Source organism: Rhinolophus ferrumequinum, chromosome 3, assembly GCF_004115265.2.
Source record: "Rhinolophus ferrumequinum isolate MPI-CBG mRhiFer1 chromosome 3, mRhiFer1_v1.p, whole genome shotgun sequence".
Classification (NCBI taxonomy): domain Eukaryota; kingdom Metazoa; phylum Chordata; class Mammalia; order Chiroptera; family Rhinolophidae; genus Rhinolophus; species Rhinolophus ferrumequinum.
In genome coordinates this window covers 15,567,068-15,594,866 of record NC_046286.1, presented here as the reverse complement: position 1 = coordinate 15,594,866, position 27,799 = coordinate 15,567,068, and the positions used below count along the sequence as shown (strand labels likewise).

The following is a 27,799-nucleotide window of genomic DNA, read 5'->3' as shown; positions in this document are numbered from 1 at the left end:
TTTTTGGCTATGTGAAAAATGCTTCTATGAGCATTAGTGTACAAATACCTGTTTAAGTCCCGGCTTTTAATTTTTTTGGGTACATACCTAGAAGTGGAATTCCTGGATGACATGGTAATTCTATGTTTAATTTTTGAGGAACCTCCCGTACTGTTTTATACGGCAGCTATACCATTTTACATTATCACCAGCAATGCAAAGGTTCCAGTTTCTCTACCTCATCAGTAACACTCGTTATTTTCTGTTTTGCTCTGTTTTATGAGAGCCATCCTAATAGGTGTGAGTGAGGCTTATAGATGTTATGAACATCTATGTGCATAAGATATATTGACTGTAGTTTTTTATAAATATATTTAAGCATGTTGGACCATAAGTAAAGAAAACCAATGGGGAGTTAAGGAGGCCCTGAGGTTTCTTGGCTGCAGAACTGGCTGTGTAGTGCAAGAGAGAATCAGGAGGAAACGCAGACTTTAAAGGGCAGGGAAGGAGTTGTACAAAAAAAGGGATTTAATGTTGGGAAATTTGAGCTCATAAGGACTGTGGGCCACCCTAGTATATCTATATACATAATTGACAATTGAGAAAACATGACGGAAGCTTGAGAAATGAGTAAGGACCAGAAACACAGGTAATGGTAACATCTACCATTTACTGAGAGCCTGTTACGTGTTTGGGCGTTACGCACCTAAGTGTAGTAGCTGAAATCACAGAAATGCATGGCTCTTCCTAGAGAGAGAATGAAAATTGAGAAGAGGGCCAAAAATAGAGAACCTTGGGATCCAAAATTTAAGGACTTGGCAGCAAAGCAACTGAAAAGTAGTAAAGAAAAATATAGCCGTGTTTCCCCGAAAATAAGACCTAGCTGGACCGTCAGCTCTAATGCGTCTTTTGGAACAAAAATTAATGTAAGACCCAGTATTATATTTTATTATACCCAGTCTTAATATAAGACCGGGTATTATATTATATTATATCATATTATATTAAAATAATATATTAAATAATATAATATTTAATATAAATTATTTTAATATAATATTACATTAAAATTATATTATATTATATTAAAATAAGACCGGGTCTTATATTAATTTTTGCTCCAAAAGATGCATTTGAGCTGATGGTCCGGCTAGGTCTTATTTTTGGGGGAACACGGTAGTGACAGGAGGGAATAGTACGGTGGAAATCAAAATAGAACATGTTATCAAAAAAGACGACTAATTCTCCAATGTTTACAGTAATTCCAATTTTATTTTGCTCTTCTATCCTCAGCCAGTGAGCATGTCCATCACTGTAATTATGAGTTATCCATCCTTTTTAGTCAGAGCAGAACTGGATTAATAGGAGAAATGGATTAATAGCAGAACTGGATTTATTATAAATTAATAAATATATAGCAACAGGTATAAACATCCTTTTTGCTAATATAAGTACTTAAAATCTGACATCCTAAATTAAGCCAGTTTCTTTTCACTTGTGAAAAGTAAAGATTAAGATTTAAAAATCATCTCTAAATTAGTTATTATCATTTTAACTAACAAATGCTCCAGAACGAAACGACACCAGGACAAAAGGAAACACTTAACAGCCAATTAGCCATTTTAAAACATTTTATTTTAAAAATCAGAATAATGCACTATATTTACTCACATATATTCCTGTTTGTTACCAGACATTTTCAGCAAACAGACACCTTTTAGCATCTTCATCTGCTTTTATCAAACCTTCAAAGTGGATCCTGCTGCTGTTGACAATCACAGCAGCCTGTTGGGGGTAAAGTACGGGGAGAGAAAAATAATCATGTATTCCTCAAAATTCAGAAATAGTAAAACACTTGAGTGGGTAAAATGTGCATTTGTATGGTATCCGTGAAGGCCAAATTAGTGATATAATTTCCATACACACTTTAAAATGAAGAATAATATAAACTCATCACATTTTAATTTTTAATCAACTAACCAAATATGTTATTTAAAACTATCAAATTCTAGATTTTTGTGGAATAGCTATTAAACTGATGAATACTTCTCAAAAATAATAATAATTACATGCTTGAACACACAGGATCTTTTGGAAATGCAGTTAAGCACTTAATATGGTAATCGCATGAAATCAAGTGTCACTGACCCAATATTATTATTCTGAAGGTAGGAGGAAAACAACATGACTTCATCATGTGTGCATAAATGTTTTTCTCTCTCCACCCCCCAAAAATCTCTGAATTCAGCATATACCTTCTATTTGACTTGTATAAGAGAAACAGTTATAACAGATCGTCCTTGCTTGTAAGCAGTTCATTCTGTACAGGGGAAGCAGGCACACATCCGTATGTAGAAACTTTTCCGCAGTAGAGGATGCAACGGGAGCACAGGGGGTTGAAGATATTGAAGTCTTCAGAGATCATTCTAGATATTAAAGTAGGATTTAACCATTGGAAGGAAGTGAAGAGGAATGGGTGGTGGTGATGGGAGGAGTTGTGTGGAGGGCACGGCATGAACACTGCATGAGATGCAGCCAAGAGCATCTCCAGAGAAGTAAGTGAGCAGTGCATTTAAAAAGGAGGTGGAGTGCCAGGTGTGCAGTAAAATGCAAAGGTTAGGAAAACAGGTTGGGGTCAGATTGAGAGGTTCTTGGGTATAGTATTAAGGATTTTAATTTTTATAGTGTGTGTGTATGAAGGAGCAACTGAAGGGATAAATATGGGGTGCCATGCCTGGAGTTGTCTGAAGGAAGATGACTGCAACTCTGGATTTCCAGGTGACACTCGCCAGCCATATAAAAAGTTTGTATTAGTGTACTTTAAGGCCTCAATAAACCTTTCCCAATCTTAACATATGAGAGATTAATTAAATCTAGGGGGAAAAAATCCCAATACATTTTTTAATCCTTTTTTTCACATGGCTTCAATATATTTGCCCCTTCAAGAACGTGCAATTTAAGATCTTAGAGTTCAAACAGTTCATCTTATAAAGAAACAGAAATCAAGAAAAGGGACTTGATCATAGTTACACTGCTTTGTCAGAAGTAAAACCCAAAGAAGGATAAAGGTCTTTAGAATCCACGCTGTCTTTCCTCCATATTATCTGGTATTCAATAATAATGTATACTTATTTGGTAATCACTTTAATGAGTCCTGGTTTAATTGGGGAGAAGAGAATTTAGTATTTCACCCCTAATTTTTTTAACCACAAGTGTTAAAACTAAACTTTTTTTTTTTTCCATTGGAGGTCCTGAGGGAATCTATTTTCATTAACAGAAACCATACATAACAATTTCAATTGTAAATAAATGGTTGTGCTTACAGCTTTGAAAATGACAGAACAGCAAAATTTTTACATTTAAAATCTCCCTGAATTTGTATCCTTTTTCTTAACAAAGTGAAAAAAAATTCGGATTAGTCTTACGATATTCTTAAAATAATGAAGACAAAATTGATTCATGGTATATGTAACTGTAATCAACTTTTGTTGAGTACCTAACAGCAAATAAATGCTACTTATGAAAGTAGAGATTTATATAAAAACAAGACTTAGTTCTACCTCTAGTCACTTGTAATCAGATAGGATTTGGAGACACATTATTCCTTACTAAAAGCAAATCTAGGACATTTTATCTAGATATATATGCTAATTCACTTATACATATAAATGACTATATAATTAAAATATGTATTTTTCAATTTTGATGGTGAAAACACAGTAGTAATAAATTTTCACATGACCCCCCCCAAAAAAAAATCATTTGGGAGGAGAAAAGACGTGGTTAAGCAAAAGAAGCTTAGATCTTAAGTGTTGTCAATACTGAGCTGAAGATAAATACCACATATAGTAGTAGTATATAATAAGATAGTGAGATTGAAATGGTTAAGTCTTTCAGTATGGACACAAAATTACTGAAATTTTTATTCCTTTTTATTTTCTGTTGTTTATTTGGGAGAGGAGCAAGATGATTTCAAGTGGGTAAAGATAAAACAAAGTTCCAAGATACGTTAATGAATATGATTTCACTAGAAAGTATGACTGTGATAGGATATCTGTGTTGAATATACAGGATTTCGTCAGATTATGGAGGGTCTTAATGTTCAAGCTAAAGCACGGTGACTCCATTCTAAAATTGATGCTAAAGACAATTCAAATTCATTTAACATGTGTATGGCAAAAAAAATGTCATACAGAGAAACTTTACAATACATTTCGGTTGTAATTAGGAGATCTGTATTATTATCCTGGCTCTGCTACTAAGTAACTTACGAGCATGAACAACTCTACTTCTCGGGGGCTTAGTTCCAAACATGTAAAATGAAAGGGTTATGCCAGATAATCCCAAGAAATCATCTCAGGTTAAAAAAATTCCTGCAATTATTCATGCTGAATCCAGATACCAAGAAAGAGTCTCAGTACTTAAGCAATGTTTTTCACCCCAAGTCCCTCAAAGAATAAAGCTAAGTAAAATTTTTTATGAACCAGTTTGCATATAGTTTTTTTTGACCCAGTCTTTACGTAATTTTAAATATTATAAAGCATAAAAAAATCAAAAGTTCCCCAAGTGGTTCCAATGCAGAACATTTGGGAATTTAAGTACATACTGTTCTTTTAAATATATTTAACAATTCAATTCAGATTGACAAATACAATGGAAAAGTACACCATCTGAAGATTTTAAGAGATTAAACTCCACATTATGCAAACTATAAAAAAACAATAAGCTACTGCAAATTAGTACATCACATTAAAATATATTTTAAAGGATATTTCCCCTCTTGAATGGCAGTGATTATGCATTAGTGCAACTACAGAGCACGTAAACATTTTTCTGACTAGCGTCATCCATGTCCATAACAAATTCTATTTCGTCTGCTCCAAGGTTTTTTTGGGGTCAGCTTTGAGTTTTCCTTTTTTGACAGTTACAGCCTCTACCCATAACTGTAGCCATCCATCCAGAAATGCCTACTGTCTGAGGTTGGGGGAGCCGGTAGTTGACAGGTGAATCCAAGGAAATCACTGTTCTACAATTAGAACATGGATGTAACTCAGGGATTGGAGACAACTGTATACCATAAGCAGTTTATACTTAGGAATTTTTTTAGGCAGGAAGCTTTGCCAAACTGAATAAGACTCAGGCTAGAGATAGCTTCAGTATCATTTCTGAGTTCTCTCTCTCTCTAGGGCCCGTAGTGGTAGGGAAGGGGAGACAAGAAGATGCATGTCAGAACTGGCTGACTTCATCTTAGCCTGGCTTCTAAAATGCCACTAAAAAGCTTATAACAGAAGTTGCTTTATTAAAAAGATCTATCCACCTTAACTTTAATCCAGTACGTTGGATTTTTAATATATTGAACATTTTCGAGAGCTAGCAACAAATCCAAGTTGCAATGGGATATGGAACAAAGTAAATACTCTTTGTTCTCATCAAAATTCAGAGTGCATGGCTGGCAGGAAGTCCTTAGCATATGCAATGGAGTGCTAACCAATTAACACAGCTCTAACCAATGATGGGGCACTGACAGAAAGCAGCTGCTTTCCTTGAAATCCAAACATCATCGCAACTTGATTTTTTTCATCCTCCTGGCAAGAAAAGGTACATCAGCTTCCTTCAACTCTACGGAAATTCAAAATGTCTATGGATTTTCATTCACCTCTCTTTAATTTACAGTATGTGCACTTTAACAACAGAAAAATGAATTGTCAAATTTCATTTGAAAATACTGACATACAGGTTAAATATATTTCTTAATCACTATGTATGTATGTATGTATGTGTGTGTGTGGTCTTCCCCCATTCCTATTGTCTGCTTTGGTTCTGAGATGCTGTCTCCCTTCTGGCACTTCTCCTCTAAGCGGGCTCTTGAGCATAGAATAACTTCTCGAAGGTCAGATCTCTCAAGGTAAGTGGCCAGGATTCCATTCTTCTTCAGAAAGTGCTGTGCTGGGTCTCATTGGGTGGCCGTGTGTGATCCAACCAGATTGCTTTTGAACAAAAAGAGGAGTCAAAGAGAACTCGGGTTTCCAGAGAAAAATAAAGTGCTGCCCCCTATAAATCACAGTCTCTGTAGAGTAAGATGTCTTCCTAAAGAGGTAGAAATAATAGGGGGTATGTTGCAGATGCCCATATTTCAACGATACTGAATGAACACTGTATCTGTAAGGGCTTAAAATGGACTGACTCCACTCATCTCTCTGATTTTTTCATAAGTAAGCCAGAACACCAGTGACCAAGGGGTCTGAAAGATTAACCAAAGAAGTTAGTGCATATTTCAAAGCAATTATTCTACATATATATATATATACACATCTTTGAATGACAGAGTCATTTTGAATCCACCTCGGCTGAAAACAAATACTTTGATATTTCGCCTATGTAAAGCACTTTATAACTTAGAAAGCATATTCCTGTCTTATATTTCCCACAGATAGATTGCTCTGAACAATTTACAATAGAAAGGAAAGGGATCAATATACCATTTTTGCAGATGAAAACACTGAGGCTTAAAAACCAAATGCCTATTAGCATGTTGCAATCGGATCAAGGAGCAGAGGTCTTAGGTAAGAGGGGACTACGCAGTCATTCCTAATTGCTCTGGTAATTAGACTTATGTTAGTGACATAGCAACTAAACTATATCAAATATTAATTTGCATATTATATTTTTTTGCATATTATTTTTTGTATATATTTTTTGTATATATTTGCATATATTTTTTGTATATTTGCATATTAATCAGGGATTGAGCAAAACGAGGTCATACTACCTCTACCTAGTGGAAGGGATTGGGATTGAGTTCAGCTGGGTTTTGAATAGAAGTGGAAGAGGGAGATCTATGTGCCAAATAACACGGGGAGTATATAAATGGGATGTACTGAGCTTCTGTGCAGGAATGCATGTGGGCCGTGCATATCTACTAGTTTTTTCCTCACTGGCACAGCTGTACCATTGAAAATAACCCAAGTATAGATATATGAACCCATGTTGTCTTCTCTGCTCTTCCTGTTGCCTTAGCTATTAGAACAAAAGCCGAGCCCTTCTCCATGCCTGTTATTGTGGACTGGAACACATAAGGGCTCTTAGCTTAATATTCTTAAGTATTAAGTCTACCGATAAGCTCTTCCTGTTATTATTCTGTGTTCAGCAAGCTACCTTCCGATTATAACTTGGCTCCCTGCATAGCCTGAATTTAGGAGGAAGCACGGTGTCCAGAGGGTCACTTGCCAAAGGTTTCTCAGTGTGAATGAGGTGATCACTGTGGTCTGCTCATCAATTTCAGTGAGCTCATCTGAAGTGAACCTGTATTTGGGAGGCCAGTTTACTTGAAAGTGCTCACGAGTCAGGTTTCTGAGGTCAGGGTCATGCACTGCGGTGAGTCACCAAGGCGGCGTCATCCTGGTGAGCTCTGGTTGTTAGCCAGCCTTCCTCTGGGAACAGCTCGCCATCACTACACACTGTCTCTTTTCTTTTAAAACTTCTATGACCAGCTATAGGATCTTGGGTACCTCAGTATACTGCATTATTTAGGAGCGTGGGTTTAGAGGTAAACAGACCTGTGGTCACTTCCTAGCTCTGCCACAGACTAGCTGTATGAACATAACCAAGTTTCTTCTACTTTGAGCCATGGTTTTCACCTGAAAAATGAGGATAACACCACCTTTTTACTAGGTTCTCGTAAGACTTTAAAAAATAATGTGTGTAAAGAGCTTTGCCCAGTTGTTGTCACGTATTAAGTACTCATTTTTTTTTTTTTTTTTTTTTTTTTTGGTCATCTATGCTTCCTGAATCTCACGTAAAAGACAATGGGTCAAATAAGTGGTCTCAGTATTCCTTTGTCCTTCGAAGTTCTCTCTGCCCCTCACTCCTCCTGACCCTGGTTTTGTTTTTAATGAATGGTCTCATCCGTCCTCATAGTCTCCCGTACTAGAAAACCTAAAAGTCCCATTTCCTTCTTTCCCTCCCTCACCTTCTATATATCATTTACTAAGTCCTGTGCAGTTAACCATAAATGTCCCTAGAATCTATCTTCTCTCCATTTCTACAGTTGTCTCCTGGCTAGAGCACTGTCGAAGCCTCCTTTCTTGTACCTTAGCTTTCAAAGTATCTTCTATATTGCTGCCAAAGTAATCTTGTCCCCAAACAAATCTCAGTACATTGCTCCCATGTTTGAGCAGCTGCTTGCTAACGATGGTGACACATCAAGTACAAAACTTGGCCCACAAGGTCCTTCTCCACCAAGTCCTTACCTTCTCTAGAATTCTCTCCCACCACTCCCCTCTGGGACGCAGTCTCCAGCCACACTGAATTGTCCGTGGTTCTCTGAGTATCAGGCCCACACGTGACTTGATGCCTGTGCTCGTGCTGATCCCTCACGCTTTTCTTGACAACTGCCTACTGACCCTTTCAGGCTCAGATCAAATATCACCACTGTGCAGCCATTTAAGACTTCTTAAACAGGGAAAGCCATTTTTACTCCACTATTCATGTTCCCGCAGCGTTTTGTTCATACCACTGGTAGAGCACGAATACAGCTTCCTTAGTAAGACTATGTCCTCTGGAGCCAATCTGCCTGGGTTGGACCTGCCAGCTCCACTAGTTGATAACCACCTACCTTGGCCAAGTTATCTATAGGATTCTGTAAGTTTCTGTTTCCTCCTCTATAAAAGAGAGAACTGATAGTAACCTGCTAAATAGATTGGGAGGTTATCTATTGGGAGGTTGGGAGAATTCCAAGAGATAGCCATAAAAATGATTAGCACAGTGTTGGCCATATACCAAAGTGATTTGGTAATATTAGCTTTATTAGTTCTGTAATATTAAGTACTTAAATCTATCTTCTTTAAGTATGTAAGTCTATCTTCTCCATCACATTGTAAGCTTTTCTAGTGCAAAAAAATAAACATTCTTATTCCTTAGTATTATCAGAACTTGTAATAGTGTCTGGTTCACGTAGGCCAAATCAAAATCTTCCTTTCCAGTAAGAAATATCCACAGATGAGATAATATCCAGGTATAATCCAGACAATAGAAATGTTTTACCACTTGGGTAAGCTTTTGTATCAGATATCCCCAAGGGCTTTGGCTATTAAATTCATATTAATAGATACCTACTATCCCTTGGTGATGTCATTTATTACCAAAGCTTCAATTACCATCTATATGTGGACAGTTCTCAAATTTAAATCTCTATCCCCATATTCTCTCCAAGATCCAGACCAATATATTAAGCTAATCGTCTAGATAACTCTTCTTAGATGTCCTGTGAGCATTCAAAACTTGTCCAAAACTAAACTAAAATCTTCCCTGCAAATGTGCCCACGCCACATGGCAGTCGGAATGATCTTTCTAAACATGCACGTGTCATCAAGCTGCTGCCCCTCACTCTGATGGGTCAGACGGCCCTTCCCGATCTGAGCCCCGCCTCTCTCTGGCCTCGGCCTGTGCAGTTCTCCTCCATGTCTTGGGCCTTGGCCGGCTGGGCTTCCTTCAGTTCCTTGAACTCATCGTGTTCTCTGTCCACTCCAAATATTCCCTCTACCTAGAATGTTCCTTTCTACCCTTTTTACCACTCATTCTTCAAATCTCAATTCAAAAGTCTATTCTCCAAGTAGGTTTTCTCAATCTCTCAACTTAGGCTGTACTTACTTGCAATATGTATATATGTTTTTTTATATTTATATTTATATTTCCATGGTACCACACACTTTTCCCCTACTGCTCATCACTCCTAGTTTCTTATTCAGTGTTTGTTCTCACCTAGACTAGCAGCTCCAGGGGCCAAGACTCTTCCGTTTATCCCAGAGCCAGGCACTGAGTACAGAGCTTTGCATGCAGTAGGTGCTCACTTGATATTATATTGTATAAAGTACTGATTATTTGAATTTCTAAACCCATAAATCATTCATTCTTTCAAATATTTTCTAACTTACAAAATAATTGAGTACCTTGTATTTTATTATATACTGGGAGTGCCAAAAGATGTATACACATTTTAAGAGATGTTATCTATGTATTACTTTTTGAAGTTGAATTATGGTAGCAATGTGTAGCTCAACAGATGGCATTAACCAAATGAATGCTAGCGTCACCATGCGACACGCAGGACAGTCAAATAAAATGGTGGAAGCATGGTTGTCATTCGAGGAGCGCAAGACCATTTTGAAGTGGTATTTGAAATTCGACATTGTTGTAGAAGTACAACGACAATGGAGGCGTGAGTATGCAACAGAACCTCCAACACGCCTAACAACTGTCCACATTCGGGATAAGTTTGAGACGCATGGTGCTGTGTGACGAAATTCAAACAGCATGTGCCGGGATACAAGTGGACACTTTGGTCAACGTTGCTCAAGCAGTAGTTTGCCATAATCAGAAGTGTCTGGACGCTGATGGTAACCACTTTGAACACCTCTTGTCATTGCTGAAGTCAAACATGACATGTATTCATCTTTTATTATTGGTATATATTGAGTATTACAATTTTAATACAGTTTTCCTTTAAACGGGTACACATTTTTTTGGCACCCTCTGTATATTATTTTACTTAAATAAGTCTGTCTAATTCTCCCTCTTGGTTCACTTCATAAAATATAACATCCAAACTAAATAAAAATAACATAATGCTTTCTTACTAAGCAGAGCTTTGTGGTAAGTATTAATGGGTAATACAACATTTGCCATCAAAGTAACAAATTGTGTTTGAAACAGTAACATTTTCATAGGAATAGTCTCTAGTATGTAATCTGTCTACCTGTCCGAAAAAATAATATTTTGGTTAAATAGACTACTAAAGGCTTTACATAGCAGAAAATCTATCCATTGGCTTTATAATAACAGAATATCAGCCTATTTATTTCTGGACATAACTGAATTACTTTAATCTACCAAAGAAGGAAATAGAACTCTGAGAAGAGGTAAAAGGAAAGAAAAAGAAACATAATAAAGAAAGAAAGAATTGTGGCTTAGGGACAGGGCCAGGCAAAAAACCAGAAGAGAAAAGGGAAAATATTTATAGATTAAAAGTAATTTAAGTACATAGAAAACAAAAACAAAGGAAGGAAAGACCTAACTTTACCATTCGCAGCCAAGACGGTAAAAAGCCCTTATATAGACTCATGAATCCTTCTCCTTGAACAGCCTGAAGCAAGCAGTCAGTAGATGATTTATATAGAAGTCCCCTAAAAGGAAACAAGACAATTTTGTTAAATTACTTGTGTGTAAATAGATGTATAAATAAAATTTAAATAAAAAATAGCCTAAGGAACTTACTATATGTTATTTTCTGCTAGTTTAGAACAATTAATACTTGTGGTTCTGTATATAGTAAGTCCTCACTCAATGTCGATCGGTTCTGCAACTTTAAGCAAAATGATGTATATAACAAAACCAATTTTACCTAGACTAACTAATATAAAGAAGAGTTAAGTTTCCACGGTATCTTCATCAGCATTATAAGGAAATGACATTATAGTAGGTTGGTGCAAAAGTAATTGCAGTTTTTGCAGTTATTTTTAACCTTCTAAACTGCAATTACTTTTGCACCAACCTAACAGATCACGTCTTTTGAGTTTAAAGATATTTTCATGGTTGACTATGCTTAAAATTCAGTCTGCCTGATCTAATCCAGAGAGAACACAGTGTTTTATATCAGATCAAATTTTCCATGTTACCTGTAAGTCATAAGCTTCTGAAGAAAGTGCTCTGCAAATTCTCAGCAGAGATGTTTTCAAAAACTGTTTGAAAACTATAAAGTCACAATAAATATCTTGTGTCTAAATAATTTGATCATTAAATTAGCTTATTTCCCCAAAGGTACAGTACTTTTTCATCAAAGAACAGGTAATTGCATAAAAACAATTTCCTGGTTGAACACATAAACACATAAATACGTTTCTATCAAGAATAAATAAGGGAAACATCTTTAAAGAACAGTGTTATTATAGACAGTTAGACACATGGATATTAAAGACTTTCTACCTACCTTCCTTGCTTATCTCGTGGTTGATTCATTATTCGGCTTTTGATGACATCAGCTGGTGTTCCCAGAATAGAAGCTACCAGTCCAGAACATAAACTATAGATACAAATAAATGAAATTGAAAGGTAATCTGTAGCAGTTTCTCAATTTTAAGAAAAGGGAATTTATTATTTAGAATGAACACTAAATATATTACTGTAGCATGCCTCATAAATCATGCTCTTGTAGCTTGAAACCAATGCTAAATTAATTCATTAATGAGGTAGGAAAAAAACAAAAGAATGTCAGTCAATAAATACACACTGAACACCTACTGGTGGCAGGTACCCTTCTGGACAGTGAACAAGACACATAAGAACGATCCTGCCCTCAAGGCCTTTACACTACCTGGGGAAAGGCTGAGAAGAAATGAACAATTTCAGATGCTGATGTGCACTATGAAAAAAATGGGGTAACGTGATAGGGAGTAACTAGGTAACAGGGCAGTAATAGTAATAGTAAGTCTCTTGGGGTGACAGAAGAACCGAGACCTGGTGAAAAAGAAGTGTTTACGTGAAGATCTAGAGGGAGAGTCTTGCAAGCAGAAGGAAGAGCACAGGAAAAGAAGCAGGAACACTCTCGGGGTGTTTAAGACACAGAAAGCAACCAACATGGCAGCAGTGTCCTGAAGGAGGAAGAGTGCAGCCAGACGAAAGACCCAAGAAGTAGGCAGAGAGCCGTCCGTGAAGGCTATTTAGGGAGTTTGATTTTATTCTTGATATTCTCTCTTTGTCTGTTACACTCTAACAATAGTATAACTAAGTGCAGTTCTCTGTACTTACTGTACTAACACCTCCATGCCATTAATTCTTTCATTTAGAAGGTCCTACACCCCATCTAATTGGAAAATTTCTGTTCTTTCTTCAAACTACGCTCAGGCACAGGGTCTGATGTGTTTCTGCTTACCCCTCTCTCTTTACCCAACAAGGGTTAATCACTCCTTGAAAAAGTCTTCTTGTAACACAAAAGAGACAAAATCCGTGTGGTCAATCTACTGATGAGTAAAACAAGAGTGTATAAATGAGTGACTGAAAAGCTTAGAAGCCACTAGCAGTTCATTATGTGTGTAGGCATGAGAAGGGCAATACGGGAACGTGATCAAAATTCCACAAACACAAAATCAACTGCTTTAAACTTTTTCAGGAGTAAGTCAGGTGATGAGAAGAGGGGTGGTCCATCTGAGTCACGGAAAACACAAGGCCCCAGTCCCAGAAGCTGGCAGCTGGTTCCGTAGACCAGGGTCAGGGGAGTCTGAAGAATAGCATATATTTGGCTCATGGAAAGCTAGGAAGGAAAACTGTGTAAAATTTGTACGTCTTTTTGGTGCGTCAAATACCTTACAGAGAGAAGGACCACTGACTTCTGTGCCAAGGCTTTTGAAATCTCTGAAGGTTCTGTGGTAGGCAAGTTGAAAGTGCATTAGGAATCTTTATATTCTCTTTTACTCTAAATTGCTGTAGCAGAAAGGACCCAGACTCTTTTTACCTCTTTCAGGTCAAGATTCAAAATTCAAAGGAAAAAAAGCACTTTAGAACTACTTGAATTCAAGAGGAGGAACTCAAAGAACCTATGTACATACTCCAGCACATGACCCAACCGTCATATAACTGTCCTTGGGTCTCTGTCCACACGACAGGCATTTCCTATGTGGAAAGAATGCATCGTTTCGCTGTATATATTCTAATAATGCAGACTACTGCTCTTTTTCACATTGTTTCCTATTTGTTCAGATTCTTTGAAACTAAAAGTTTAATATCATTGATTTTAATATACCTTCATATTTTCACACACAAATGTCTCCACTAGCACAAAATTCACCCAACCTCTAAAACTATCGCCTGGAAACAGCCCACAAAATGGATCAAGAGGTAAGGAAGAACAAAGAAATAGGGTAAAAACAGATACACGACTTCTCCCTCTTTCCCTAAAAGACTAGAAGCAAACACTACATTTTTACTTGTTCATTTGCTTCAGGGAGGGCTGGGTGCCTCTCCACATAATCGGCAAGAGTCAAGCTACTTCTAACAGAGTGTTAGTATTAATAAACTCTGTTTTTAAAACGTGGGCAGCCCTTGTAGTTGATTATTAAGCGACTTTTTCACCTGCATTAACCACATCAAAAACGTCCTCGAGCAACGGATGACACTTTTTGGCACAGAGACGTTAGGATGCAACTGCCAGTGGCCTCATCCCATTCTCATCAAATTGTTTTGAGGCCATAGTATGATCTGGCTAGATTTCTTTTAAAAATAAATACTAGGGGGAAGCCAGTTAGGTCAGTTGGTTAGAGTGTGGTGCTAATAACACCAAGGTTGACGATTTGATCCCCACATGGGCCACTGTGAGCTGTGTCCCCCTTTAAAAAAAATAAATAAATAAAACTAACTAAATAAATAAATATTAAAAGAGAGCAAATGATGTATTAAAAAGGCCTCAAGTAAGATGGCGCCTAGAGTCACAGTGAGAAGATAGAGTAGTAACAGGAACATCGGTTTTGCCAAACTACTTATAATGGGTGTTGCTATTGACCTTTATCACTCTTTGTTAGTAATACCCCCAAATGCAGTCCAGGGCACAGCCGAAGTGGTAACAGAAAGTGACTGGGCAAGTCTTATGTTCTCTCCAGGAGACCAAATGGCTATCTCCAAGTCTAGTTTAAAATATTCCATCAGCACCGTGTCAGAATCAGTGATTCTCTTCAGCATCAACTAATCATGGTCGTGTGTAATCTTCATACAATGTAGACTCACTTTTTGCATAGTTTTAGCTCTCAGTAACCTCGAGTTAAAAAAAAGAAAAAAAATGGGGGATTATCCTGGTCTTTCTGTTCTATCCAATTTCCTGGCCATTAATTCAACTCCTTACCTTTTCTCTGTTTCCCTTATTCCCTTATTCTCTGCTTCCCTTATTGCCACCTGCCTTCCCACCTCACTAAAATCCTGGCCACTGTCTTCTACCTACCCCAGGACTTCATTTTTACTGACACCATTTTTTAAAAAATTGTGCTAAAACACACACAGCATACAATATACCATTTTCACCATGTTTAATTGCCTGATTCAGTGCTTACACCATTTTTATTCTTCTCTTCATATCAAACTCCTTTGTCCTCAGATGTGGATGGCTTGTATAAAGTTCTCTGCACAGCTGCAATCCCCTTCGAGCCTCTATGAGCATTCATTGTATCCTCTGACACTGCATCTAGAACTTTCAGGTCACACAGCTCTCTTTACCTGCTTAGATGTGAGTTCATAGAGTTAGCAACGTTTGAGCGGCCTCATACTGCACACACACTCACACCATCCCATTTAAAAACCTAATTCCGTGGGTGGAGCTCAAAAATGAACCAAATTCCTATCACCCCATTTTTTTCAAAACCTGAATTAGAACAATAAGGCTAAGTTATTTCAGATGAGGCCTGGAATATATACAGATGGAAATCTTAGGCCTTTCCAAAAAAGACACATCTGTTAGATGGAGCAGTGTACGTTATGCAGATTTATACCTGCTGGGACATCCATGAATCTTAGGTTAGAAGTGTGGGATTTCAAGGACCACTTGGGTAGAAAGACAATGAAAAAGAAACAGAGATAATATCACTGTGGGCCTTTCAGATAGACCTGAATGTCCTGCTCCCAGAGTAAAGCTTCACGCTGGAACAAACAAGCATCACGAAAGATGAGAAAGTCTCACAAGATGGCTCGACTGGGTAGCAACTGAGGAAGAAAGTCTCACAGGCAGAGCAAACAGCTTGCACAAAGACAGGCAGAAAGAAGGTAAGGGAGGCTACAGATAGTACACATGTTTTAGGGAGGGAGCTAAAAGTGGAAGGAGGGCTAACATCCTGTCTGCTCTGTGAAAGAGGAGCCCAGACTGTTGGGTGGAGACGGTCTGGTAGATTGTGAACACGCCTGGGTGAGCGTTGGAATGGGAAAGAGCAGGGAGCAAAGACATCAAGAGATTGCCCTCGCAACACTAAAGGTAGTGGTTATTTTAAAAGAGGAACAATGAAGAAAAACTACTCTAGGAATATTAAGTTCAGGTGAACCTGAATTAGGTATCATTTATATATCTCCAAGTATCATTGGTTTGACACTGTTAATATGCTTTGGGGATTATCTCAATAGCATGAAGGGTTCTAGAGTTTGGAAACAAGATCAGAAGCTAAATAAAAGGACTGTGATGTTAAGGACAACACACATCTATAAAATAACTCCCTCTAATGGATATTTGAAACTATGTTGCAAAGAGATTAAGGGACAACGGTTCCTTCCTGGAACCTGCCTCTTCCTGTCTGTCTGTCAAGAACCACAGTCCTTTATAACACGTATCTAATTCTATCTTCTTTGTGGGCCCTTCCTTATTTTTATTTCCTCCTCTCAACTCTACAGTAATAGTCACTTTCTTTTAACATTTACTATACAGTGTTTTTATACTTGTCTTGTTTTCTGCTTTGGTAAACTCCATGAGAAGGAGCTGGGTTTAACTTTGGTACCTGCTATGCCCAGTGCCTTTGACACAAAAGATGCTCAAACATAATTCTTAAATTGAATTAGAGAATCGATCATCAGAGTCTGACCTCAGGAGGGCCCCCATCAAGGTGCAAATCTTTGGGGCGGTTTACTCTGGAACATTCTGCAACTTTGTCTCTCTCTTCCTATTTTAACTGCTACAAACTTGAAGAAAATTACTCTTTATAAATGTACTGTCACCTTTCTCTAAGTGTGATATCACTACACGCCCAATCAAAAGAGACAAAATTTAGAATGGAATGGATGCCAAATATGGAAGAAAATATGCTATAGATTAAAAAATAGAGTCTAAGACTAAAACAATCACTTACCTAGATAAACCGTGAGTCATGATATTCTCCTCAAGTGATGTATTCAGTACCAAGTAGTGTTTCACTGTATCGTAAGTGGTTAAATCTGGCAACATAAAGAAAAAGAAGGCTTAAATGCTTATTTATTCAACAACTAAGATCTTGTGAATCTTAGAGGAAGGTGTGGGGTAGAGAGGAGACCTTAAAAATCGTTTGGTCTTATCTCCTTATTGTCACAATTTGCTTATTTTTGGAAATCCTTTTCATATATCACTGTAGAAAAGAGTGAAAATGCCCTAAAGAAAATACTCAATTATGATATTACAACATATTAATAAAAGACTTGCCAATATATGTTATTAAAAATAATAAAACTTTTCATTTTCCCTGATGTGACTACTGATCATGATTAAGGTAATTAGGCTTCACAGAAATCAATCAAGTTTCCATTTTCCATTACCTCCCATATTCACCAGCGCTGCTCTTTGTATATTGGGCACCCAGCCTGCCCAAAGCCCACGTATTCCTCCTTCTGCCAAGATTTTTGCAAATGCATGATGTACACCACGAAATCTAAAGGAAAATAGTAATGAAATGTAAAAACTCTACGCATTCCTATGTGTGGAATGCAATCAGATAAGGTTTGCCTATAGCTGTTATGATTTGGAGTAAAATAACATCCTAATTATCCAGAATTGTTAGAAATTAAAGCAATCGCATAAGTCTAATTTCCAGATAAACTTCATAATCCTTTAGAAAAATGGCCAACATTTCATCAAACACTTTTAATGGAAATCTTTATAAACTGCATCATCCTCTTCTTCTCATAGTTTTGAACAGATTAAAATTTCTTTCTTGATATTGTATATCATCAGTGCACAAATTAATTATAGGAGGGAACCAGGATTATCAGACATCTAGGTTCATTTTACTAGTTCGTGTAAATTTTGTAATTTCACCAAATAACATAAAAAAAATTGATCCTCACAAAATCTCATAAAAGAAATGGTACTTTTAGATCAAAAAGTAAGAAGGACAGCCACATAAGAGGTTTTAAAATTGAATACTTTGGTTTATGAAAATTTACTACCTTATCCTTATTTTGGTCATTTTTGTATACACAGATAAAAAATGATGCTGAACAATGAACCAAATATCTGGAAACCTCTGGTATAAAATAAAAGTCTGGATTTTATATAGTTAGAAATACCTAGAGTCAAATGCTACCATTACCAATTACTAGCTGTGTTGCTTTTAATCAGGCATTGCATGCTCTGAGTCTCACCAAAAAGATAAAATGACATATTTTGGCGGGGGCATGCATGATTGCTATTATGCTGCATGGGAATTACGCTCATTAACAGTGAGTGGTCAATGTGGCTAAAATTTATTGTGCACTTATTAAGCACCAGACTTTTTAATATACATAAGATACATTTTATTCCTGAAAACTATGAAGTGTGTATTATTCCAATTTACATCTGAGGAAACTGAGGCTCAGAGAGGTTAAGGAACGTGACTGGGGTTACAGAGCTAAAATGTGGTCAAGACTGGGTTTGAATCCCAGGTTGTCTGATCCCAAGGTACATGTTCTTTACAATGACATTCAATGTCTTTACTACTACAGGAAACCAAAAATTTCCACCATTGGAGATAAAGAGAGGGGAAAAAAATTGAGGTGATAAGTTTAAAATTCAGATTATTTTTGGATCCCAATAGTTAGTTCTCTCCATATATCCAACCAAGGCAAGATCACTTCTCCCCGCTACTTAGTAATTGGACGTTGTTACAAGATGACAGAATAGGCCCCAGGATCCTGTAAAACACTTGGTTAAGTCAGAGTGGTTTTCTTTCCTCGTCTGCAGTGCACGTTCTTTTCCTGTTGGGAAGGCCAAAAAGAAGCCTGGGCTGCTGCAGCCGAACCTCATTTTCCACTGAGTCAGCTAGAGGAGTGGCAGAGGGGAGAGTGGTGGATAGTGGGGGAACTCCCAAAGGAGGCCCCAAACCCTTCTTCATCTGTGGCTCAGCCACAGTCCTGCAGTTTGCAGAGGAGCAGACCCCTTCACACTCAGCTCAAGGCATCCTGTACTTTTCATCCTCGGAGAAGCCTATCTATCTGCAAGATTTTGCCCCTTTCCCAGTAGTATGCTTATAAATTATTGAACATGAAGCCCTTTAAAGGAAGGCAGACTTTGATTATATAGGGTAATGCAATAGGAGGATTTTATATCACCAAGGCGTAATTTTAAAACATAAACTTGGGAAAAGAGGAGGCATGGCATTAGGGAAATGGAAAAAATTTGCAAGGTCAACCTTGCTATTTCCCTCCTTCGAGAAAGAAAGGGAAAGAAACCAAGTTTGGGGGAACCTTGGGAGCCAGGCAGTCTAGCTATCATGCAACCCTTCTGAGATGGCCTCTTCTAAACACAAAGAAACAAATGCTTAGTGACTTCCACAACTGCAAGCCACAATGGTAAAACGGGGGTTCACACGAGAGAAAATTTTAATGACCAAACTCTTTATACCGAGCTTCTATGAACGGGGAAAACAGCACACACATAATCTGTCTGGTAAAGAACAAGTACACCTTGTCATGCAGAGAAAAGATCCATCATAGCTCTCCTCTTAATGAATATAACTTCCAAATGAAGGTAGTCAGAATTCATGTCTTTCCTGACTGTTGAATTATAAAATGCATACATCCATTAGGTAAATGTTCAAAATATGATGCTGGCAAAGCGGAAAGGAATCAGTTAAATGGAGAACTTACCTCAATGGTTTTCCTTCGAGTTTCCTTTTTCCTTCCATTTGCATCTGAACCTTCACTAGGTCAGTTGGGTTGGCTAAAAATTGGCCAACCACACCAGCCATCATCCCTCCAATCACTGATTTCCTAATTATTAAAAAAAATATATACATTTTTAAAGGTTATCATTAATTTCACAAATTTTGTAGTAAACAATACTGGGATAGCCCCTGCATAAGAGGTTTCAGACAGTAAGGAACAGACCCAAACAAATCACAGAGGAAAGTAGATGGTTTGTCTGCCGACAGACGGAAGGGTTAAAGGACGACAAGGAATTGAAATTCAAATCTGAAGTTTCAGAGGCCTCCCGTGGCCTGAAATTCAAAGGAAGGGCAGTAGGTTCAAAGATGTAAACATCTAAACTGATAATTGCAGTTTAAGTCTGACCACAGGAGAATAAGAACAGCACAAAGGTAAAAATCGGTCTAGCAGACAAAGGCTGCTTAAATTGTATAAACTACTATATTAGTAGTTTACCAAACCGAGGGGGCTTTGAAAACTTTGCTCTCTCTAAGGAAACTCTTTCTGTCCCTAAATTCTTCCTCCTTCTCACCTCCTAGAGCCAACAGTGATGGAGTCTAGACTATTATACTTAACTGGCTTTGAATCTATGCTCTTCTTTCATTCCAGCTATTCGTGTCTCAGGCCAAGCCTCAAACATCTTTTACCTAGATCACTGCAATAGTCTCTTGGGGGAAAAGGGGTATTTTCTTTCTTTTTACTCTGAAACAAATCTGAAGAGGTACAAATGGGTACAGAATGAAAGAAAGGTCCCTATCCCCGTTTCCCCTCCTCTGAGGCTGTCACAATGACTAGTTTCTTAGGCCTTTCTAGAGAGAATAAGAATGCATTTACTGAACGCTTATTGTTTCCGGCACTGTTCTAAGCCTTTCTAAAAATATCATCTAATTCTCATAATAACCCTGACATTAGTACTACTGCATTTCCTCTTCATGGATGAGGAAACTGAGGCATCAAGTGGTAAAATGACAGCTCCAATCACACAACTACTAGTGAGTGGTACAGGCAGGATGTAATTCCAGGCTGTCTGTGTGGAGAGCCCATGGTCTTAACCACCAGGTTACAATCGGCAGTTTGTGCACACAAAACATGTATCTATAACTATTCCTTTAAAAGCACACACGTAGATAATAACAGGTTGTATACTGTTCTGCACTTTGATTTTTTTTCCTAATAGTGTATCTTAAAGGCTTATTCCTATCAGTTCATAGGAGCCGCCTCATTTTAAAAGCTACTTTAATAGCATTCCATTTTATGGATACACCTTAACGCATACAACGAGCATCACTTTTCACTGAGAAATCTGAACATTTCCGTGACATTTGATAGGTCCTGTCAAATTGCTTTCCATAGAACTTGTATTAATTTACACTCCCACCAACAATCTATCGGAGGCTGTTTCTCCTCAGTGATGAGCACAGCACATTATCGTTTTTTTCTCTTTATGGATCTCATAACCACTACCTCCTCTGTAACTGTGACAGGATTCTGATGGTTTAGGCCTCTGTTTCTATTACTGTGAGATCAATGATGGAAGAGACGTGTCTTTTTCATTACTACAGTCTCAGTATTACGGACAAGACTGGCACACTCTAATCATTCACCTATGACTGAATGAATGGTTCTGATTAGGTCAAAAGACATCATGCCAATGCACCTGAGGGTTGACTTCAGAGTGAAATATTTGCTTTGAACTCCTTATCCCTTCTGGAGGGAATTACCGTATGCAATCTATTCCATCACTGACTCTGGGAAAGCAATTAGTATAGCTTAGTACATTACAATTTTTCAAAAACAGGGCCGAGAGATTTTGCCTGGAAGGTGAAATTCTGCTTATTGCTCTTTTCTTATAGTTCTGACTTGGATTTTTTTTTTTAATAATAAGAAATAATAATAATAATAATAATAAGAAGAAGAAGAAAAGATATTATAAGTATCTTTGTATGTTAGTTATATAAAACCTACCTCATTCTTTCAAAGTTGTGTTATATTTCCCTGTATAATACATATCATTATTTAACTACTTCAAAATATTAGTCATTTAAATTTTTAAAATTTGCTATTATCAACACTGCTACAATCAGGTTTTTTGTTTTTTGTTTTGTGTGTGTGTGTGTGTGTGTGTGTGTGTGTGTGTGTGTGTTTATGCGCAAGTCCAAGTATTGCTGAATTACAAAGAAAGAGTTGCTGGGTCCAAAGTTTATACATTTAAAAATTCTAACAGGTACTTTATGCTCCAAAAAGGCTATCGTAACTTATGTTCCCATTAACAGTTTAATGGCTAAAAGACAGTTTTAATTAATTTCTGTGATTACTGGTGAGTTTGAACATTTATATGTTTAATGAATATTTATATTCTTTTGTGAATTGCTAACCTGTTGATAACCTTTTCCTATTTTTCCCTTGTGTTCTTTATATATTTTTTCTTGATTTATAGGCGTTCTATGTATATTATTTATAATAATCTCTTTCTCTCTGTTTCTGTTATAAATGTGTAAAGAGATAAGCACTTTACATTCATCATCTCTTCCAATCCTACGAAAACAAAAGCCTGACAGTAGGTATTACTTCTACATCTGAGAAAACTGAACATATAAAGTTCAAGTTACACAGTAGTAGAGTAGGAATTTGAGCCCCTCTCTGTCTGACTCTAAAGCCCAGGATTTCTCAGTAGAAAAAGGAATAAAGGTGCTCCGTGAGGATTCTTCTAATATGAAAATATTAATATAGAGAGACAATTTTTATATACCTGTGTACATGTATGTTTGTATAACGTGCAGTAAATGCTCAATTATTTGGATTTATATAGTAAACATTTATTTTAAGCCTATAACTTGAGGTAATTTTGGTACAAATGCACAATTTTATACAAATCTAAAGGATAAACATTAAAGTCTTAGAGGCAATAGCATATTATTTCCAAAACAAAACTTACCAAAGGGGATAATGCTTATCTTCACTTTTGCCAAACACAGCTTCACGGAGGTGTTCATATGTGACCATTCGACCTCCAGAGTACACTGTGTAAAACAGATCATTATACAGGTGAATTTAGCTTTGTGTTTAATAAAACGAGAGGACATTTTGAGCTGGCCCAGGCAGCCTCTCTAGCTGTGTCTTTCTCTAGTACACCCTATGCTTCCGACACACGGACTTCCTGACACTTCTCCACGTGTCTTCTCCCATCGTGTCTGATCTTTCTTGAATGGATTCTCCCTTCTCTGCTTTGCTAACTCCTCCTACTAGTCTTCAAGATTCAACTCAGAGAACTGGTTTTCTAGAAAGTGCTCTGCTGTGCTTTCCTTTGCACCTGCCATGCTTCTCCTCTGTCCCTTGAGAACTACCCTGGCATACATCTAATATGGTCTTTATCATATTGATTGAAAATTAACTTGATTTTCTTTCTTATCTTTCCATCGGACCATGAGTTTTCAAGGTAGGTTTTCATTACTCTATATGCCTTAGTACAGCGCTTGGTACACAGCAGGCATTTTTATTCAATAAGCGTGTATAACTTCATTGGATAGTTTATTATATTACGGTAATTTTTCCATCCAGTGTCAAACATATGAAACTAATCTTAATGGTAAAACCAAATATGGTGGTCAACAAAATATAAATGAAAAGAAGTGAAATTCAAAACAAGCAAAACAGAAAAATATTTTAAAAGGATGGAAAATGAAAAACCATTAAAATCACTACATGATATTGATATAGAGAGGTTTTCTTGATACTTCAGGAAGTTTATGAAATATTTTAAGATATTCAAAAATATACAAAGTACCACAAAACAATAATAATCTCTATGCATACTTCTGGATGAATAGTTCTTGAAGAATACACTGTCACTTACTCATCTGAAGAACTGAAGCTTTAAAAATAATAAAACAGTAAATATTAGTACTGGGCAGTTTTCTGATCAAGGATCCCCTCATACTTGAGGAAACATTAGGGATGTAAAGGAGAAAAATGCCACACCTGTCCTACCTTCTTTTGAAGCCAAGTTTATGTTCTATCCACAAGCTGAAAACAACGCCTCGCTTTCTGAGTGCCACTCGGGAAGCAGAGCAAAAAAGTGTTCTCCTGTGCTATAATGTAGTTACAACTATTTTCCTTTAAGAGAGACCAAAGGCCCGCAGAGCTAGTTAGGCAGCCTGGGGAACTGAAGCAAAAATCACCTGCTTTGCATTTACTCTATTGCCAGAGCTGGATTAGACAGTCATCCCTATTCTCTTTCGAATAGCCTGGTCTCTAATGTGTGGGACAGAGACGGGTGACATTTGGCATTGTCTTTTCATCTTCAAAGAAAATAAAAAAATAAAATTTTGTGTTTAAAGTCTCGAAGTGGAGAAAAATATCAATTAGTTTTTCTTTCTTAAACTTAAAAACATTTACTAGAAAAAGTTTCAAACATACAGAAAAGTAGAGAAAATAATATAACTTCCTCTATATCTGTATTTGATATTTATCAATTGGCTAACATTTTTGCCATATTTGCTTCATTTCTCTTGCTTACTATTTTAAAGTGCTCTACAGATATCATGACAGTTCATTTCTAAATACTTCTGTACTCATTTCTAAAATTTTAAGGCAATAATGCCTTAATAATAATTGGGAGTTAAGTTTCTTCTTTAGAGACTATACAGTGCCAAAAAAATGTATACACATTTTAAGAAACGAAAAAACAATATTAAAATTATGGCGATGGTAACCACTTTGAGCACCTCTTGTAATTGCAGAAGTCAAATGTGACTTGTATTCGTCTTTTATTATTGGGATATATTGAGTATTACAATTTTAATACAGTTTTTTTTTCTTAAAATGTGTATACATTTTTTTCTGGCATCCTCTGTATATTCTTTGTCACCTTAGTAGAAAAAAACTAACTGGTTTTTGGATACAGCTAAACAGAAAGCAGAGGAGACTAATACAGAACTCATAACAAACTTACCAGCCAGAATCAAGATAAATACCTACGTGTCTGTAAATGGCGGGTGTCACTCCTTGCCAAAGCTTTAGAAAGCCTTCCTCTTGGACAATCCCTAGGGCTGTGCGCACCATGCCCCTATAGGGAGCAGATTCTCTTGCACTGTCTCCCAACCGAGCAAGGGCAGCTTCTCCTTGCATTTGAAGTCGAGTTTTTGTGAGATCGAGAGGAAAGGTTGCTAACAAAAAACAGAAAAAAAAAGGAGGAGACCCACAATAGTCAGAGAAACAAACAAAAAAATCTAAAATCGTTGGACTAATATTTCAGTCACCACAAGATCGATACTTCTCAAATTTTAGAAAACACGAGAATCACTGAGGTATATTGTTAAAAACTATAGATGTCTTAGCCCCATGCTTGTGAATTCTCAGTGGGTTGATGGGGAGTTAGAAATCAGTTGATTCTTATGTACTCCCAAATTTATAAATCACTGTTCTAGAGTAACCCCGGATCACCAGGGGAAAAAAAGTGACAAGCCCTGGGTTCTTTTTATTGAGAAATTTCGTCTAAAATCGACTTTTGTCCTTAAGTTTTGCTTTCCAATGGGAATAATTTTAGGTATCCGTATTCTGTGATGTCCTCTTGACTGCAACCATGACTAAGATCCAGTGTGACTTTTAGAATAGTGTACTACTTATGCTAAGTTCTTAATAAATGCTGGATGAAGCTGAATTCTATAATTTCATGGGTGATGTTCACCTGTAGATGAGTCACTGACCTGATGTTTGAGATACAGAATATGCAATATGGAGTTTATAATGCTGTCTTTTATATACAAGGGTGGTGGCATGCTCAATATTCTTTCAATTAAGGCACATATTGAGTTGTTTTTCCAGCCCTGATAAGTTTTTATGCATGACCTCTTGACAAGTACCAAGTGTACGTGAAAAACCTTTTTCTAATGATTACATTTTGAATTAGAGACAGACCTTTTACCTTGAAACAGAGTGAAGCTAATTGTCCCACCTTATGAAGATCAAGCCCGTAACTTTATACACACAATGTCCTGAGTAACTGAAATAACCAGATTCAGATAAGTTCGTGAACATTATTGACATTACATAATAAGTCTTTTCAATGACTACCAACTGATACAAAACCATAGCTATGCCTTTTCCAAAAATAAAACAGGAGTGGAAGAGAGCAAATCTTACCACTGGTCTTTGGAAAAGTTAATATCTTGCTGATAGTTTCCCTAAAACAGAAGTAGTTTACACATAGAGAATTCAAGCAATGCTTTATTGAAATATGAAACCTGAAGTCTTAAGATGTAGGAGCCTCTATATTAGCATAGGTTATGCCTCTCAAAATAATTTTGGTTTTCTTGCTGGTTACTTAAATATTGCTTCAGGTTCTGATCCTAAATTGTTTTGCACTCAAAACCATCTCATATTTTGGTTTCCCCATCTCCCATCGCAGCAGCCCCTACACAATTCTCCACCAATTTTTAACAGAAGGAATGTTCTTTTACAAAAGTATTGGTCACAGAGGGACACATCAGGTTAAAAAAAAAGAAAAGAAAAGAAAAACAACCTGGAAATACCTAATCATTCAGCAATCTGCTTTTAAATTTTTTTAAAAAGTTGATCAATTGTACAAAAAAAAATCTCCATCAGCTTTGGGAAGAGAGAGAAAAAAAGTAGAGGGTCCAAAGGGCAAGAGTGGAGGAGCACAAAGGGCAAAACAACAGATCAAATGCTGGCTCTGCTGGATATACAAAATAAACTCATTTTAGAACAGGACAAACATTTACAAATGATAACACATCAAAGCTGTTGCTTTTTGCTTGTTTTAAATAGACAAGAAAAGGAAAGGGTAATCTTAAAATGCACATGAAGGTTTCACAGGGAACACAGGCATGTTAGTCACAAAATCCTTGGAAGAAACACCACCTGCTCATGCAAGGTCATTATCGTTCTACTCTAGGTGGCCCCTTATGTTTTCTCTGACTTGCTTACGCAGATGTAACTTCCATCTATCTATACGCTCTTATGATACTTATTAATACCTTCATTATAATAAGCACAATGTAACTGTCTGTCTCTCCTTGTCTCCCACCAGACTGTAACGTCAGGGCTGGGTCTTTTTAAGGGTATCTCCACAGTCTTCAGCATTGTAGTAATTATAATAATGTCATAATTAATGGGTGCTGCCTTGGATTTAGCATTTATATATTACTGACTTATCAGAATCTTGCAAGATAAACACAATATAGACGAATTAAGCTCAAAGAGGTCAAGTGGCAGATGCCGAGTAGATGCTCAATAAGCGATAGATTAATAACTGAAGTCCCACAAGTTGGGTCCACAATTTGGACCCAACAGACAATGATGTAGTGAGGCTGTGTAAGAATATAAATCACAGAGATGATTTTATAAGGATGAAAAGTGGATTGTGTTTTTAAAATGGTCCTCACTAAAAGGAAAATGATTCCTATTGAGGAATGACAGCTCATGAAGCTTCTAAAAACTCCACGATCCGGAGCAACAGCACACCTCTGGGGGAGGCGAAATGGAAAGGCAAAGACCTCAGTGACCTCCAGTCGCACCTCCTCAGAAAGCTGGTCTTGCCCCCCACCCTGCCACATCTACCAGACACGTGTGGGAGAAGAGGGCGCAGCACCCGGGAACCAAGCCGCCCGCTGGTCCTTCCCTCCCCGCCGCCACCACCCAGCGCGGTGCCTCAAGGACTCGCTGGAGAGGCCCAGGTGTTGGGCAACCGGGTACCTAGCTCGGCCACGGTAGCCGCGCAGCCAGACAGTAGGAATTTGCTCGCTCGGGGCCATCTCTGGGCGAGCGGCAAAAGCCTCTCTTCATCCTCTGGGACCGACATTCAGCGGCAGGACAGGACGACAATGCACGCTTTGTGACCGGCGCCCCGCGCTGCGGCTGGCCTGCCACCCTGCCAGGGAGGCCTTTCCTCAACCGACGAAAGGCGCGGCGGAGATCATTTCCCTGGCTGGGGTCGGCCCGGCCGGCTCCGCGAACACACAGCCTTCCTAGCAGCCCCAAGCTTGAGTGGTCCAGGGAACTGACAGCAGAAAAACAATGAGAGCCCATGAGGCTTCTGGGAAATGTAGTCCTACGGGCTCCGCCCCTCTCGGACCGCATTCTCTGGCCGCGACCGAGGTGCTCGCTGAGTCTCCGCCCCCCGGTCTCCATGGTA

At 37.6% G+C, this 27,799-nt stretch overlaps 1 protein-coding gene across 5 annotated transcripts; it reads right to left on the bottom strand.

Annotated features, from left to right (window-relative positions):
- Positions 1–1,598: 1,598 nt before the first annotated feature.
- On the bottom strand, positions 1,599–27,724 carry SLC25A27 (solute carrier family 25 member 27). Of its 5 annotated transcripts, none has more exons than XM_033101100.1 (9): positions 27,361–27,724; positions 24,621–24,812; positions 22,583–22,667; positions 19,591–19,713; positions 17,281–17,393; positions 16,842–16,926; positions 11,963–12,055; positions 11,057–11,159; positions 1,599–5,966 (listed from the first exon to the last, which is right to left on the bottom strand). In XM_033101100.1, exons 1-9 carry the CDS (start codon positions 27,464–27,466, stop codon positions 5,880–5,882), a joined length of 987 nt encoding a protein of 328 aa, XP_032956991.1. In that variant the 5' UTR covers positions 27,467–27,724; the 3' UTR covers positions 1,599–5,879. The 5 variants fall into 5 exon arrangements, 3 of the variants coding, with proteins under 3 accessions (XP_032956991.1, XP_032956999.1, XP_032957006.1); XM_033101108.1 differs by having other exon boundaries at positions 1,599–6,220; positions 27,361–27,685; XM_033101115.1 differs by having other exon boundaries at positions 1,599–6,066; positions 27,361–27,685.
- Positions 27,725–27,799: the final 75 nt, after the last annotated feature.